Source organism: Papaver somniferum, chromosome 9 (genome assembly GCF_003573695.1).
Source record: "Papaver somniferum cultivar HN1 chromosome 9, ASM357369v1, whole genome shotgun sequence".
Classification (NCBI taxonomy): Eukaryota; Viridiplantae; Streptophyta; class Magnoliopsida; order Ranunculales; family Papaveraceae; genus Papaver; species Papaver somniferum.
The window spans coordinates 84644415-84662681 of NC_039366.1; the positions used below are offsets into that span (position 1 = coordinate 84644415).

Genomic DNA, 18267 nt, shown 5'->3' on the forward strand with positions numbered 1-18267 from the left:
CTCCTAGACAGGAAGCCCTTCTAGTACAGAGCCAGCAATTAATTATCTTAAATCGTCTGAATATCCAGCAATATTCTACGAGCCATCGTCTGAATATCCAGCAATATTCTACGAGTAGTCAATTAATCGCATGAATATCCAGCAATACTTTACGATTCCTCGTTATATTTCGTTACTTCAATCTGTGGTTCTTCCCAGCAGAATTCCACAGGTTAGTAATAAATATTCAACGAAACAGGCATCTGAGCATTGAATAAGCCCTGACAAAAATGGTGCAAGTGTAATTAGCAGATAATGCACAAACCAGCATTTTGAATGCACGAACGAGCATTTCAAAAATACGAACGAACGAGGAACCTATGCAAAATAGGAAGGGAAAATAATAATAATAAAATATTAAGCAAAAGCGCCAAGAGACTAGGCTCAGCAGCCGGCCGGTCATGTCGTGACTAGTCCCGCGCCCAATTTTATATTTTATCATATTTTTACTATTTTCACGATCTCATGAAAATCCTCTTGTTCGAGCAAATTTCCTTTATTTCAAAGAAATTATCCAAATCACATGATTTTATCAAAAATAATAAAATTAGGGAAAGGTGTGGCGGGACCGAGCACCAGCCGGCCATGTCTTGGCGGTGGCCGGTCTCACACCTCACGTCCCATTATTTTATTATTTCTTCTCAAATTATGAAAACTCCTTGATTTTATGGATTTTCCCTAAAATCATGAAAATTACCTAACTTCATGTATTTTTATCTAAATCACATGATTTTATCAAAAATAATAAAATTAGGGAAGGGTGTCGCGGGACCGCCGGCTGGCCGGTCATGCCTTGCCGTGGCCGGTCCCACACCTCACGTCCCATTATTTTATTATTCCTTCTCAAATTATGAAAATTCCTTGATTTTATGAATTTTCCCTAAAATTACCTAATTTCATGTATTTTCTCTAAAATCATGGAAAATATTAAAAAATTAGGAAAACTTGTGGGAGCGGGCTCTAGCCAGCCGGCCATGCCCTAGCCGGTCCCACGCGCCCATTATTTTATTATTATTTGGTGTTTTGTTTCCTGATTTCATGTCAACTCCCTGATTTCAACAAAATATCTTGGTTTTCAACAAATCCCTTTGCTTTTATAAAAATTATCTAAAATCATCAAAATTACATAAAATTGGGAAGAGTGGCTTGGGACCCGCGCCCATTGGCCGGCTGCCCATACCACGGCCATTTTCGGTCCCACACTCCTATTCCCTATTTCATATTTTAATTTATGTCTCTCATCTCATGGAAGTTCCCTAATTTCGCCAAACTCTCCAGTTTCATGGAATTTCCATTAAATCAGAGAAAAATACATAAAATCACATAAAACTGGGAAAAGCATGTGGGACCGCGGACGGCCATGCCCTAGCCGAGGTTGGTCCCACACCTTGTGATTCCTTGTTTATTTATTATTTTCATCATCTCATGTATTTTTCCCAGTTTCAGAAAAACCATGGATTTTTCATATTTTCTCCAAATGTTGCTCAAACGTGCACCAGAAAATATCAAAATTCTTAGGACTGAAGCACGGACATCATGTTGACACGGGCACATCCCCTTGACCGACCAAGGGTGACCTGAGGCTTGCAAACAGCCGGTCCCGTGTGCTTTAATGATTTTAACCTAATTTGCTCAGTGTAGATGGTGGAAAACGATTTGCTGGTTTTTAAGGAATTAAGGAGACGACCGTACGGAGGAGACTCCTCGAACCGAGCGAAATGTTAAACCTCACACAGATGCACCGCTGCAAAGGGGGTGCTTTAGATTCGAGGGATCAATCTGTAGTACTCCGGCCTAAATCAAGACAATGACCGTTCCATAGTAAATTCGGTCACAAGAGAGGATGGGTTGATCTGTAGGAGGGAAGCTGAGAAATGCGTGGAATCAATGGTAATCAAAGATTATGGGTGTGTGAATTCTGAATATGATAAGCTCTGAGTGATTGAAATTTCTCAATTGAGAGTAGTTGCTCAATTGATGAGTTGATGATATCGTGTTGTCAGTTTGACGTGAGATTGATGATACTGATGATGTCAATCCTTCAATCATGATTCAGAGACTTATTTATATTGCTGGAATTTTAGACACCATGATTCCATGAAGTGTGACAATTGATGGAATCAAGGAGTGGGGAAGTGGAGATCGTGTTTGAAACCAGTTGCTCAACGTGTGGAGACTTGGTCGATTTTCCACCCACTACCTCGTGAATTCCTTCAACTGATTGCACGACTTGCTCACATTCCATCGTGTGTTTCAACACACGTGCCGTAGACCGCCAGACCAAAACCCTAAGTGATATCCCCCCAAAGTGACACGATTGACGTCTCGTGGTATGTTAGTCAATTGATGACTTCGTGGTTTGATGGGACGATGAGTCCATGTAGTTGATGAGTTGAACATGATGTTCTGAAACTCATGAATTGAATATGTCATGAGACGGAGGTATAGTTCTTACGATGAAGTGAGAAAGTATTGCTCATTCGATGGATCGTTGAATATTGATTGTTGAACCAATATTCATTGGTTTGAGCAAATATTTATCATCTGAGCAAGTGTTGCTCATATGATGAATTGTGGAATATTTGATCGTCTGAGCATATGTTGCTCAACTGATGGATTATTGGCAGCGTACCAAAAATATTAATTAGAATACTGGTCGTTGAACCGAGAATAATTAATAAAATTAATGACCATGAGTTCGTCGTATAATTATTAAGGTTGGAATCTGGAATGATGATCCTTGGATTCAGAAATCCTAATTTGATCAATTGATGATCAATTCATGGTTCGTCAGAAGTTTAACCATGGGACGAAGGAGGGAGCAACTACATGGGACCGTGGATCAACCATGTAGTGTCCATATGCTCACGTGAGCAAATACAAAGAACTCCTGAAGAGTTGACGATTTGTTGGTGAAAGAATGATTAAATGCTGGTTTAATCATTTATTCGAAAATGCTCGTCTGAGTCTTAGGTGAGAAAACCTAATTAGTTATGACAGAGTGAGGGATCGACCATGGGGTCATGAAACCGGCCCTGGGTAGTCACGTGACCGCCTGATGATCACTTCATGAAAATCCAAAGTGTTTGGAAGAGTCTTGGACCTAATACGTGCAATTGTGCAAATTAGGTCAAAATTGTGAAATTTGATGGGACCGGCTTCTGTAAGCCAAAGAGCCAATCTTGGTCGGTCAAGATAGCGCGCTCGTGTCCCCAAGGCGTCCGCCTCTCAGTCCTGAGAATTTTTTTATTTTATGGCGTGCAATTGAGCATCCATTCGAGAAAATATGCCAAAATTAGGGTTTCGACGAAACTGAGGAAAACACCATGAGATGATGAAAAATAATTATAAAATAAGGAATGAGGAGGCGTGGGACCGCCGTGGTCAAGGCATGGTCGGCCGGTCGTGATCACGTTCCCGTGGTGCCTTTTCCTTAATTTTATAATATTTTGATGATTTTATGAAAAATTCATGAATTTTGAGAAATTTGATGAATTTAGGGAGTTTCCATGAATTGAAGGAGTTTTCATGAGTTCAGGGAAGCAAAAAATATTAAAATAATAAAAACAAGGGCGTGTGGGACCATGGGAGGCATGGCCGGCCGGCTTGGGCCCGGTCCCACGAGTTTACCTAATTTTTGTGTATTTTTTATGTATTTTTGATGAATTGAGGGAATTTTTCATAATTTGAGAGAAATACCATGAAATCAAGGAATTTGATGAATTCAAGGAAAAATAAAATAATAAAACAAAGGGGCGTGTGGGACCGGCTAGGGCATGGCCGGCCGGCCAAGGCCCGGTCCCCCAAGTTTTCATAATTTATTTTATTTTATTATTATTTGATAGATTTGTGCCAAAATACCATGAAATCAAGGAGTTTTTTCATGAAATTAGAGAAATAATAATAATAATAATAATAAATAATAAGGAACCGTGAGGTGTGGGGACGGTTGGGACCAAGGCATGGCCAGCTGGCCATTGGTCACGCCCCATACTCCTTTCCTTAATTTTATATAATTTTTTATGGATTTATGGAAGTACCATGAAACCGAGGAGTTTCCTCGAGACGAAGGAGATTTGATAAAATGAGAGAATTTTCATCAAATAATGGAAAATAATAAAAATGCATTAAAAATATAAAACTGGCGTGGGATTGACCACGACATGGTCGGTTGGTCGTGTGTCCGTGCTCCCAGCATCCTGGTCAATATTTTTAATTTTTAATTATTTATTATTTTCTTCTCTATTTTGCATAGGTTCATCGTTTCGTTGTATTTTTGAAATACTCGTTCGTGCGGTGACTGTTAGTGTATCGTCGTTGAATACACCTTCACCATTTGAATCGGGGCTTACTTAGAGGTAGCTCAGACGCCCGGTTGTTGATTATTTATTACTAATTGTGGAATCCAGTGGAGAATAATTCACAAAACTGAGTAATAAGATTTTTATTATTAATTCATAGGATCAGCTGAGGATTCGACTACGAATTGAGAATAATAAAGTGAGCATTACCATTCCATGGGATCGTAGATTCAACCATATAATCAGAGTAATTAAGATTTATCTATTACCATTTATGAGACCAGTTGTGGATTCGATCATGAAATCGGAGTAATGAGATAATATAGTTATTGCTATTCTATGAGATCAAGTCGTGGATTCGATCATAGAATCAGAAAAATTGTTATTGCCATTCCATGGGACCAGTCGTGGATTCGACCATGGAATAAGAGCGATTGTAATTAAGAATAATTAACTTTGTGGCTCTATACTAGCAGAGCAAGCTATCTAGGAGCAATAATTATCCTGATACGAGCTTGTCGGTAAGTCATATCCTTTATCTAGTCAGGGTAAACTCATTGTTTGTTCCTGAAGACGTTATCGCTCTATACTAGCAGAGCAAGATGTCTAGGAGCCGTCCATCTCGTGATATTGTATAGAAATAATCACTGAAATTATTCAGTAGTCATGAGATATGCCGTTGTCCAGTCGTGAGACTACATATCTACATGTACTCTGAGAGAAAGTACTCTCCGTTGAGAATTCGATGAGAGACCCGTGTCTCGATACTCACGTCTGATTGCTGAATCAGAGCTTCGTATAATTATGAGTTTACGATTTTAGCCTTTGTCGAAAATCCACCATCAACATTAAGTCCCTTCTTACTGAGGAAAGCTGTGTTCCTCAGTCAGCATTAAATGGTGATTTTTCGGCCATAAATAATAATACCAGTAATTAAACTTAGTCGTAAGTTGAGACGTTACCGGATTTAGAGAGCATGAGAAAACCACGACTTGATGAAGGCTTCAATGTCATGATTGGAGCGTCGTTTGATGAGCATAAATTGGTGTTGAACCGCTGGTTTGGACGACGAGTCCGTGGTCGATTAGGATTCGCGGGCCGGGCCCAATAAGAAAATCCTTATTTTAGGAATAGACGCTCGTTTGTTCATTAGTTTAAAGAACAAACAAAATAGACTTGAGTCTAATGATATAAAGTTTTGTTTATGAGCTTTCACGAAAACCAAAATTTTATCTTTGTGAGATTTTACAAAATGGAATAAACTCTCGTTCCAAAGGTGAATGCTCGCACGAGAAAAAAGTTTTTTCTTTTTTGAAAAGACGTGCGTCTGTTAATAAAATTTTTGTATATGAGCTTTCATGAAAATTTTTATTTTCGATATGTGAGCGTTCACAAATTTTTGAAAATATACTCTCGCTTCAAAGACAGATGCTCGCGCGAAGGAGAAAAAGTATGTAGATATATTTTTCAAATTTACATGGGTTTCACGTTAAATATTTACATATTTTGTAAAATCATGTTTTGATTTTGAAAAACTGTTGAAAGTAGACAATTATACATGGTAAAATAATGTTTGTGAGTTTTCACAACTGTAGAATGGACGTCTGTCCAATTTCCGCAAAACCAGTGGATGTTCACTCAGTAAAAACTTTACGTGGGTTGTCCACGGTTTCATGAAAATCAATTTATGATTTTTGAGCAATTGCTGGAAGCAAGCAATTGTATACATGATGAAATAATGTATGTATGAGTTTGGCGACATTATAGTGTATGCACACATGTAGAAAACCAGCGAATGTTCATATGAAAGGTTATGTGAATTATTCATAGTTTCACTAAAAGTCAGGTGCTGGTTTAAAATAATGAATTTTGCTCATCTTGAAGAAGCGAGCAAGTTTTTCGAGGGTTTTACGTTATTATCACTAAGTTCGTGAAACGTAAATAGGTAAGAGTGGAGGATTACCATTTTTGTAGACGCTGTTGTGAGCACCTTTAATCCATGATTCATTGTTCTCTCGAATCCCGCGCTTTGTATGAACGATGTGCTCTGAGTGGTGAGAGATCCTTCATACTGAGTTGTATTCCTGGTTATTCTGTTAGCTTTACCATAGGATGATCGTGTAGTGAGATCCCGGATCAATGTAGACTCCATGGAAATGGAGGAAAATCTACGGGAGCGGAGAGCCCAGAAGTAAGGACTATAGGGTGTTAGCAAATGACGTGCAGTCCCCAGCCGCTCCTTGTGTCATGAATTTACCCGTGTAATTAGGATCATGAGATAAAGGTTTGTTACTTATTTTCAGACTTTTTCTCCATCGATTGACGGTCTTCAACTTGTTACCGGGTAAACAATTCATGAATCCAGCACTGATGAAGAAGTCGATGTAAGTACCCTTTTTCGTGCACGTGATCGTGGCATCTCCTTGAATGACATAATAATAATTGTTGTTGACGAACCCAGGAAGAAATCATGGTATATAAGCATTATGTTGATGAAGCGTGCTCTTCTTTGGGATATGAGAATATGGAGAATTCCCAAAATCCCGAACCGAATGAAGATAATGGAGTTGCCAACGGAGATTCCAACATTGACGAACTCTCAAATGGTTTAGAGACTCCCCTAGTAAGTATATCTCCTGTGACCTCTTCATAGAAGTATGAAATTGCTGATTTGTGAGTGAATGAATGAAAACCCATGTGAATACACGAGTAATTTTGCCGAAATACGTCACCAGGAAATTTCAGACTTCAGCCTTTAGTAAAAACGTTGTAGAATCTTCGTTTGGGGTCGTATTTTCGACATATGCATATGTATCCTCAAGCCCAGGAAATTTCCAAGCTTTATCAAAGAATCTTTTTGAGTTTAGAGCTTGTTTAGGATCCGAAATCGACGAAACAGTAAACTTCCAGGAAACCTTCAGAAAATTTACAGCTGGCATGGGGTCCAATGTTTTGGCCACAACTCTTCGCTCGTTTCTCCAATTGTTGTGAATTTTGGATATGTTGTAGAGGACATCCATATGAATTAAATTATATATGATCCATACCTAGATTCTTCACCAATTGATCCCAGATCGTCGGTTTGTACAGGACAGCATAAAATTATTTCAGACGGGCTTGTTGTAAAACACTCATGTTGCGTCTTCAGACCATTCGCTTGTGTCTTGAACGGTTGGTGAAGGATTGATGCCATTGATTCAATTGAGATCAGGACTCCTTGATTGGCACATGAGCATGGTGCTTGATTACCACCTTGTTTCTGTCAGTCGTAGAAACATTACTTCTGAAACCCTGGTCATGGGACCATAACTGAGGTTGCTCTCAAGAGGGGATGATGTAATGACCATGGTTTCATGTCCCGGTGGTAGAATTCCTTTTATGATGAATTATTAGCACTAGAGATCCCGGCACCACGAGTGTTGGGCTGTGAAATTGATCGTCATGATCGGTGGACCGACAATCCCCAGTATATTGTTGAATCTCCCTCTTTCGTTTTCCCTTCTTCTGTCAAGACCTAGATAGAGGACCCGGGTAGAAAAATCGATGTAAATACCTAGGTGGTCGAAGTTGGAGGTACCTTGATGAAGGACTTAGCGAAAAGACCTGGTGGACACCGATCAACTGTGGAAGTTATGAATCCCGTCCACGAATCTCTGGTTGCGCGTTGTATGCTCTGGAAGCTGTAGAAACCTCATACGACGTCGTAATTTGATGCTTGACCCAAACTTTTTAAGCTAAGATATTGAGTTATCACATGAGAAAAGAATCACTCAATTTGGAGTTGTAGAAATCAGCCAACGAGGCGTGCACATTTGTAATTTGTAATCCCGTACAGATTTTTCAGATCTCATAGACCTGACAGTAAAGGCCATATCTTTTAGCTCGTATGTCCGATTGATGCGCACTTTTGGTATGTTGTAGAAGAGACGTAGACGGACATCTTTTATTGAGGAAGTATTGTCCTATTCCTCACTAATTGGTACGTTTTTGTAAACCCATGGGCTGAAGTATGTTGTACTTTATCTGTAGAACATCTTGTAGAAGACTTTGGCTTGTGACCGTCCACCATGCAAGCTTTCGGAAGATGCTCATGCTAACGTGTTTTCACGTCTAGATACCTTGATATAAATCATTAGTGTTTGGAGAATCCCGCTTCATGTGTAACACTTCAGAGAACGGTTAGTTGATGAAGCCATGTCATGAGGATGTTTCTCCCGTTGTTGATGCTGAGATCGCGATTGAGTTTTCTCCATATATTCTTATTGATGCTGAGACCGTGGAAGGATTTCCACCAGATATCCTTGCTGATGTCGATGCTATGGTTAGAGATGCTCCAGAGATCGAAAAAGGCTGGAACCATGATTATTCGTTGCTCCTCCATTCAATGAGCATTTATATTGACGAACTAGTTAGTGAGTTGAGAATCCGGTATACTGGGAGTTCAACCTGAGTGCTCTTGAAAGCATGACTGTATCGTGAAGCGGCTTTGTAAGTGAATCCACGTTGTTGTGGAAGATAGCAGCATAAATCTCCATTCTGGATCGGTAAAGGGAAGAAGTTCCTCAGTCATGCAGGGTTTTGTGATGTAGAGAAGTCTCCATTGATGAAGTTTCACGGAATCACCTCAGGTTGTCCAGTGTATGTTGAAGGAGTTAATGCCATCCATGTATGAATGATGTTGCATCTGCTTCAGAAGTATTATCATGGGATAATGAAGACTTATCGATTGTAGTTTAGTAATACTTTGATCGTGCTGGTGTTGAATCAGTGTAGAGATATTTGTGTTGAAGCCAGATGCGCCATTATGGAAGGTGTACTCTTTAATTGGGAGTACAATTTGAAGGCTTCTTGGATGGTTGATTGTTGAAGCATCATATCCCTTAAGCATCAAATGTCGTAGCTTTGATCATCTCGTCCCTGAGTATCTTCTGTTGATGGAGCATTCTTCTCGTTGCGGTAGTAAGATTCAATACTTGTGCAGCCATCAGAGTTTTCTAATTTTGTGGCACACATGGACGCTCCTGCAAAGCTATGGAGAAACTCCCAAAGTATTCTTTGCCATGCTTGGACATCATCTCGGTAATGAATGCTCGGTGCTCGATTTGGAGAGGCTACCATTCACAACGTCTTGCAGAGTTTCTAGCAGAATTGAGTCCCCATGCTAGGATAGCATGTGAAGAAATAAATGACGTAGACACGGGAAGAATGAGACTTGCCTGAGTGTGGAACCTCTTGATGAATGTCTATGCATCTTTTGCAGGTTCTTGCTTCAATCTCGTCAAAGTTCGAAATTCCTCCAAGTGCTCTGATGATGGTATGTCCGTAAAATCTTCTGGATCAGAAATTTCTTCGTTGGAGAGATGTGTTTCCAGAGGCGCTTTGTAGGTACCCATCTTTTCAGCGTGGATCCACGTTCTTCTGAAGGACATGTCATGTCCTGGATCTTCCTGGTTATGTGAAACATGGTTTCTGCCCAGTTTGGATTTATGTTCATTTTGAGAGTGATGTAGCCAGAAGTATTTCCGAGCGCTCCTTCAAGGTCTTTGAGACGGGAGAATGAGAGGCTTCTTGTCGAGTGATTCCTGTGGATCTGATGGTTTTCAATGGAATGTTGTTGATGGCGGTGCCAGCATCGATCAACGTTCTTGCAAATTCGTTTCTTCTGAGACTGTGGTAAGCAGTCCCCGGTCGTGCATCTTCTTGACTGTGGATGAAGGTTTCAAGGAGTTTTCCAGGATGGAAAGACGTCAGAAACAATATGATTCGGTGTTGTGAACATGTCTTTCCTTTGTGCCTTTGATGAATAGAGCAATTCACAGATATGCTCGATCAACGATTGAACTGCTTCTTCGACTGGTTGTTCGGAGAGTGTAAAGGTTCCGATTGAGAGAGGATTCTTGTGTACTCCTTCAGTCCCCAGTTGAAGTCATGGTGGATCCACCTTATATGTTTCATTTACTTGTTGGATGATTGATGAGTTTATGAAGACGACGGTACCTGGGATTCTCCATTTTCCTTCAGTTGGCCCTCTATGATGAACAGTAGATTACATCATCTTAAACCAAGAATTATAGTAACTTGATCACTTCTTCAGTTGGAAGATGGCAGTTTGAGTCCCCGATCATTTCCCCGTTCTTTGATGTCGGGTCGAGGTTTGTGCATTTCAAGGTTGGTTATCTTTTGCGCCTTTAGAGGAGTCTGGGATGTTGGAGAAGCGATCTGATGCCGTGTCTAGGATTTCCTTTCACTTCTTTCAGCAATAATGTTTGTCGAAGGCTGAAGATTGCACTGATTGCTGATTAGGCGTCGGCTGATTCGAGGTTCTTCGATCTTGCAGACTTTGCTTTTCAGGAAAGTAGGTGCAGTAGTCGCGGATCGTTTGGCTGCTTCATAAAACTCTGAGAAAGCATGGAACCGGAGGTTTTCCAGTAAGGCTTTGTAGACCGGGATCATTCTGTTGATGCACAAGTCTACTAGTTGCTGCGATGTGATGTTGGGTCGTGGCGGTCCAAGGCTTGAACCCTGAACATTTTCGCATAATCATCAAGATGTTCGTTGCTCCTCTGAAACATCCTTCCTAGATCAGAGAGAGTGACTTTCTCTGACACGAAGAAGTATTTTATGTAGAAACCATTAATCATCTCTCCTAAATCGGTGATACTTCCTGGTGCGATGTTGTTGTACCAGGTGTATGCTCTGTCTGTCAGAGACTTTGAAAATTCCTTCAGACGGACGACATGGTTGTGCTCGTGTTCGCCAAATAATTCTAGAAATCGAGAAATATGTTTTTGAGTATTGACAGCAGGATATGGAGGTCGGCGAAGATGGACATATGATGTCTTGTCTTTTCCTCGATCCTCAAAAGAGTGCTCCAGGTCTTCACGAGTGATGAAACTTGCAGGTTCCATTGCTGGAGAGTCAGTTGCAGCGTTGCAGAATTCTTCATCATGTACAACATGGATGGGAGAGATTTCAGGATCAGCAGTTGAAGATGTTTCTTTAACTTTTCCTTTCTCGCTCTGAGGCTGAGTTCATTCAGACACAAGCTTGTCTGTGAGAGTTTTGAGATACGTACACAATTCTTTCTGTGCTGCAGCCACGTCAGTCTGAACCTTCATGAGATCAACAATGGTAGGCTGATTTTCTCTGGTTTCTTCAGGAGATCAACCGAAGAGTAGATTGTTGATGGCACCAGTGTCGTCGCTTGCAGGGTGATCACTGGAGCACCAGTGCTCGGAGGAGTAGTAGTAGCAGGTTGCATCGGAGAAGTGGTGTTAGCGGTACCACTAGATCTTGCGATATTAGGATCGGGTTTTAAACCCGGATTGGCAGACCTAAGACCGTCCATCCTTGTGAGAATTGAGATTGCAACCGAGAGAATGATCTCCCACTGTGGTCGCCAACCTGTAGATGGGGAAAAACGATTTTCTGGTTTTTAAGGAATTGAGGAGACGACCGTACGGAGGAGACTTCTCGAACCGAGCGAAATGTTAAACCTCACACAGATGCACTGCTACAAAGGGGGTGTTTTAGATTCGAGAGATTAATCTGTAGTACTCCGGCCTAAATCAAGACAATGACCGTTCCAAAGTAAATTCGGTCATAAGAGAGGATGGGTTGATATGTAGGAGGGAAGCTGAGAAATGCGTGGAATCAATGGTAATCAAAGATTATGGGTGTGTAAATTCTGAATATGATAAGCTCTGAGTGATTGAAATTGCTCAATTGAGAGTAGTTGCTCAATTGATGAGTTGATGATCTCGTGTTGTCAGTTTGACGTGAGATTGATGATACTGATGATGCCGATCCTTCAATCATGATTCAGAGACTTATTTATATTGCTGGAATTTTAGACACCATGATTCCATGAAGTGTGACAGTTGATGGAATCAAGGAGTGGGGAAGTGGAGATCGTGTTTGAAACCAGTTGCTCAATGTGTGGAGACTTGGTCGATTTTCCACCTACTACCTCGTGAATTCCTTCAACTGATTGCACGACTTTTTCACATTCCATCGTGTGTTTGAACACAGGTGCCGTAGACCGCCAGACCAAAACCGCAAGTGATATCCCCCCAAAGTGACACGATTGACGTCTCGTGGTATGTTAGTCAATTGATGACTTCGTGGTTTGATGGGAAGATGAGTCCATGTATTTGATGAGTTGAACATGATGTTCTGAAACTCATGAATTGAACATGTCATGAGACAGAGGTATAGTTCTTACGATGAAGTGAGCAAGTATTGCTCATTCGATGGATCGTTGAATATTGATTGTTGAACCAATATTCCTTGGTTTGAGCAAATATTTATCATCTGAGCAAGTGTTGCTCATGTGATGAATTGTGGAATATTTGATCGTCTGAGCATGTGCTGCTCATCTGATGGATTATTGGCAGCGTACCAAAAATATTAATTAGAATATTGGTCGTTCAACCGAGCACAAACATGAGTTCGTCGTAAAATTATTAAGGTTGGAATCTGGAATGATGATCCTTCGATTCAGAAATCCTAATTTGATCAATTGATGATCAATTCATGGTTCGTCAGAAGTTTAATCATAGGACGAAGGAGGGAGCGACTACATGGGACCGTGGATCAACCATGTAGTGTCCATATGATCACGTGAGCAAATACAAAGAACTCCTGAAGAGTTGACGATTTGTTGGTGAAAGAATGATTAAATGCTGGTTTAATCATTTATTTGAAAATGCTCGTCTGAGCCTTAGGTGAGAAAACCTAATTAGTTATGACGGAGTGAGGGACCGACCATGGGGTCATGAAACCGACCCTGGGTAGTCACGTGACCGCCTGATGATCACTTCATGAAAATCCAAAGTGTTTGGAAGAGTCTTGGACCTAATACGTGCAATTGTGCAAATTAGGTCAAAACTGTGAAATTTGATGGGACCGGCTTCTGTAAGCCAAAGAGCCAATCTTGGTCGGTCAAGATAGCACGCTCGTGTCCCCAAGGCGTCCGCGTCCCAGTCCTGAGAATTTTAATATTTTCTGGCGTGCAATTGAGCATTCATTCGAGAAAATATGCCAAAATTAAGGTTTCGACGAAACTGAGGAAAACACCATGAGATGATGAAAAATAATTATAAAATAAGGAATGAGGAGGCGTGGAACCGCCATGGTCAAGGCATGGTCGGCCGTTCGTGACCACGGTCCCATGGTGCCTTTTCCTTAATTTTATAATATTTTGATGATTTTATGAAAAATTCATGAATTTTGAGAAATTTGATGAATTTAGGGAGTTTCCATGAATTGAATGAGTTTTCATGATTTCAGGAAAGCAAAAAATATTAAAATAATAAAAAAAAGGGCGTGTGGGACCGTGGGAGGCATGGCCGGCCGGCTTGGGCCCGGTCCCACGAGTTTCCCTAATTTTTGTGTATTTTTTATGTATTTTTGATGAATTGAGGGAATTTTTCCTAATTTGAGAGAAATACCATGAAATCAAGGAATTTGATGAATTCAAGGAAAAATAAAATAATAAAACAAAGGGGCGTGTGGGACCGGCTAGGGCATGGCCGGCCGGCCAAGGCCCTACATCTCATGGTATACTTTTTGGTTTGCTGTAAGTTAAAGATTTTAAATTAGATTGTACCTTCTGATTTCCTGCTAGTTAGTAATATCTTCTTACGTAGTTAGTTCCGCCTGTAATATATTTCCTTCAGTTGGTTAGGAATCTGTAAATGTTTTGAAGTTTCTTTCTTTTCTTTTCTTAGTCTTATCTTAGCAGTAAAGTCATTTGTGTTCATAATCTTTCATAATTTATTTTATTTTATTATTATTTGATGATTTGTGCAAAAATACCATGAAATCAAGGATTTTTTTCATGAAATTAGAGAAATAATAATAATAATAAAATAATAAGGAACCGTGGGGTGTGGGGCCGATTGGGACCAAGGCATGGCCGGTTGGCCAATGGTCACGCCCCACACTCCTTTCCTTAATTTTATATTATTTTTTATGGATTTATGGAAGTACCATGAAACCGAGGAGTTTCCTCGAGACGAAGGAGATTTGATAAAATGAGAGAATTTTCATCAAATCATGGAAAATAATAAAAATGCATTAAAAATATAAAACTGGCGTGGGATTGACCACGACACGGTCGGTTGGTCGTGTGTCCGTGCTCCTAGCACCCTGGTCAATATTTTTAATTATTTATTATTTTCTTCTCTATTTTGCATAGGTTCATCGTTTCGTTGTATTTTTGAAATACTCGTTCATGCGGTGACTGTTAGTGTATCGTCGTTGAATACACCTTCACCATTTGAATTGGGGCTTACTTAGAGGTAGCTCAGACGCCCGGTTGTTGATTATTTATTACTAATTGTGGAATCCAGTGGAGAATAATTCACAAAACTGAGTAATAAGATGTTTATTATTAATTCATAGGATCAGCTGAGGATTCGACTACGAATTCAGAATAATAAAGTGAGCATTACCAATACATGGGATCGTAGATTCGACCATATAATCAGAGTAATTAAGATTTATCTATTACTATTTATGAGACCATTTGTGGATTCGATCATGAATTCGGAGTAATGAGATAATATAGTTATTGTTATTCTATGAGATCAAGTCGTGGATTCGATCATAAAATCAGAACAATTGTTATGGGACCAGTCGTGGATTCGACCATGGTAGGAGTGATTGTAATTAGGAATAATTAACTTTGTGGCTCTATACTAGTAGAGCAAGCTGTCTAGGATCATTAATTATCCTGATACGAGCTTGTCGGTAAGTCATATCCTTTATATAGTCAGGGTAAACTCATTGTTTGTTCCTGAAGACGTTATCGCTCTATACTAGCAGATCAAGCTGTCTAGGAGCCCTCCATCTCGTGATACTATATAGAAATAATCACTGAAAGTATTCAGTATTCATGAGATATGTCGTTGTCCAGTCGTGAGACTACATATCTACATGTACACTGAGAGAAAGTACTCTCCGTTGATAATTCGATGAGAGACCCGTGTCTCGATACTCACGTCTGATTGCTGAATCAGAGCTTCGTATAATTCTGAGTTTACTATTTTAGCCATTTTCGAAAATCCACCATCTACACTCAGCTGCTCATATTAGGTTCAAACTCTTTCCAAAAAATTGGAAGTTTGCTCAAATGACCATCTACTGGTCCCACGACCATCAAGATCCGGTCCCATGACCTCTTGGCCGGTCCCTCATATTTTCCATAAAACCAAGTTTTATGATTTGTCGCTCACACGAGCATTATTTCAGTAAATGATTAAACCAACATTTAATCATTCTTTCACCAACTGGTCCTCAAGAGACTGTGGTATTTTTGCTCATTCGAGCATCTGGGCGTTATATGGTGAACCCGTCATCCCGTGTAGACGGTCTTATGTGATTTGCAATAAACCATTATCTCGGTAAAATTAGGGTTTTGAATCCAGAGCTCTGCATAAACGTAATTCTGAGCAGATTCGAACACTCTGATAATTTTATGTTGATTCCATGATTAACATTCGTATTTATATTGCTCGACCCAGCAGTCAGTAACTTAAATTAATATTTTACTTGGTCCATCTACCAACAATTCATTAAAAGAACGATATTTGTTCAAACTAGCAATATTTGCTCGAACTAGCAATATTCACTCGAACCGGCAATATTTACTCAATTAGCAATATTCGCTCGGACTAGCAATATTTTCTCAAACCAGAGAATGTTGGTTCAACTATCAATATTCAACAATTTAGCAACACAGTTTTGCTCGTCTTAGGTTATGATGATACCTCGTCTCAGCAGACACGTTAAATTCATGAGTTTCAAAACATTTACTCACACATGTTCAACTCAGCGCTACATGGACTCATCGTCCCATAAAGTCAGCAACTGACTCCAAAATCACGAGATTTCAATCGTGTCACATGGGGGGATATTAACTAGGGTTTTGGTCTGGCGGTCTACGGCACGTGTGTTCACCCACGATAAGAATGTGAGCAAGTCGTGCAATCAGTTGGAAGAGTCAGCAAAGTAGTGGGTGGAAAGTTAACCAAGTCTCCGCACGATGAATAATTGGTTTTAAAATAATTTCCCCATTTCCCATTCTCTGATTCCAGCAACTGTTACACTTCATGGGATCATGGTGTTTTCAACTACGGCAATATAAAATGTCTCTGAATCATGATTGAAAAGACAGAAGTTTTCGAACACTCGAACAACATTCGCCAAGACGAGCAATTTCTCATCAAAGTTCATACAGAAAATCTTTCGTCTACACGAACTCACAGAAATTACTCTCAATTGAGAAAAATTCAATCATTCAGAGCATTTTCACGCTGAATTCACAACACACCTACAATCTCAGATCACCATTGATCTCACGTATTTCTCAGCTTTCCTCCTACAGATCAACCCATCATCTCTTGTGACTGAATTGACTCTGGAACGGCCATTGTTCTTGGTTTAGGCCGGGGTCTTACAGATTGATCTCTCGAACTTAAAGCACTTCATTCTTGCAGTGCATCTGTGTAAGGTTCAACATTTCGCTCGGTTCAAGGAGTCTCCACACGGTCGACTCTTCAATTACGTAAAATCCAGCAAATCGTTTTTCCCCACTCACACCTACCCAAACTCCGAAATAATTCGTATTGATCCAAGGATCTCTTTACTATCGAGCAACAGGGGGATCTCTTGCCAGGTGCGTAAATAAGAGAGAAGAGGAAAAAATACTCCAGGAGCTACACGCGACAACATGTGGGCAAACCGCAGCAGTTCACCTCTACAGAAAGCTTCAGAGAAGAGGGGTATACTGGCCTAGTATATCAGCACAAGCAGCGGCCCTCCAAGACATTTGTGCCTATTGTCAAGCCCCACCACAACCCGCTGAGGTTTGCACAGTCGACAGGATAGATTGGAGACAACCATATATGGATTTCATCCAAAATGGAAAATTATCCAGCGACAGGCAGGCGGCCCTAAAAATCCAAAAAAAAACGGCGCGTTTTTTCATGCATGAGGGGATCCTCTACCGCAGAAGCTATAGTAATGCTATGTTAAGGTGCTTATCGGATGAGGAGGCCGCTGAAGTAATGACTCGTTCCCACAATACAGAACATCAAGGAATGCGGAAGTTGTTTCTGCAGCTCTATGAAGGCGGATTTTACTGGCCCACTATGGAAAGCGATACCACAGAACATGTGAGAAGATGCCTCAACTGCTAAACACACGGAGACCTAATCAGAACACCCCACACCCTGCTGCATAGCGTGGTAACACCATGGTTGTTCCACAGTTAGCTTTAGACATTATAGGGCAGATCAACCCGATGTCCTCGAAGCGCCACAAATACATAATAACCGCCACCGAGTACACCACGAAATGGGTCGAAGCGATACCTCTCAAAGACTATGCCGGGGCAACTGTTGCAGCATTTATCAAAGAGTACATCATCTGCAGATTTGGCGCGCCCATGATTATCAGGGCGGATAATGCAAAATCGTTCGTAAACAAGGACGTGATAGATTTGCTACGCCAATATAATGTGAGGCTTCATACGTCAACCCCCTACTATCCTCAAGGGAACGGGCAAGCCGAGGCGAGCAATAAGACGTTCATCCGAATCTTGAGCAGGATCTTGAGCAGGACAGTGGAGGACCACCACAGAGAGTGGTATGAGTAGCTCTTGCTCGCGGTATGGGCATGCAGAATCTCGAAATGAAGTTCCACGGGGGCGTCTCCATATTCTCTGGTCTACGGGGAAGAAGCGATATTGCCAGCAGAGATTGCAATTCCATCCGCGAGGGTTGCAATGGATAGTCATACGACACCGGACGAAGTAAGCCGCTTTGCCCATTTAGATACAATAGAAGAAAGAAGAGCCCGGGCAGAACGGTTTGATGAGGCGTACATGAAGCGAACAAAAAATTATTATAATCAGAATGTA

General features: G+C 40.6%; 1 protein-coding gene across 1 annotated transcript in view; it reads left to right on the forward strand.

Annotated features, from left to right (window-relative positions):
- The window catches only part of LOC113312228, a 31119-nt gene extending 13116 nt beyond the window's left edge, over nt 1–18003 (forward strand). Inside the window, exons 3-4 of the mRNA XM_026560983.1 lie at nt 17007–17521; nt 17617–18003. Of these exons, the coding sequence (XP_026416768.1) occupies nt 17007–17521; nt 17617–18003 (902 nt within the window). The remainder of the gene's footprint in view (nt 1–17006; nt 17522–17616) is intronic.
- The last annotated feature ends 264 nt before the right edge of the window (nt 18004–18267 follow it).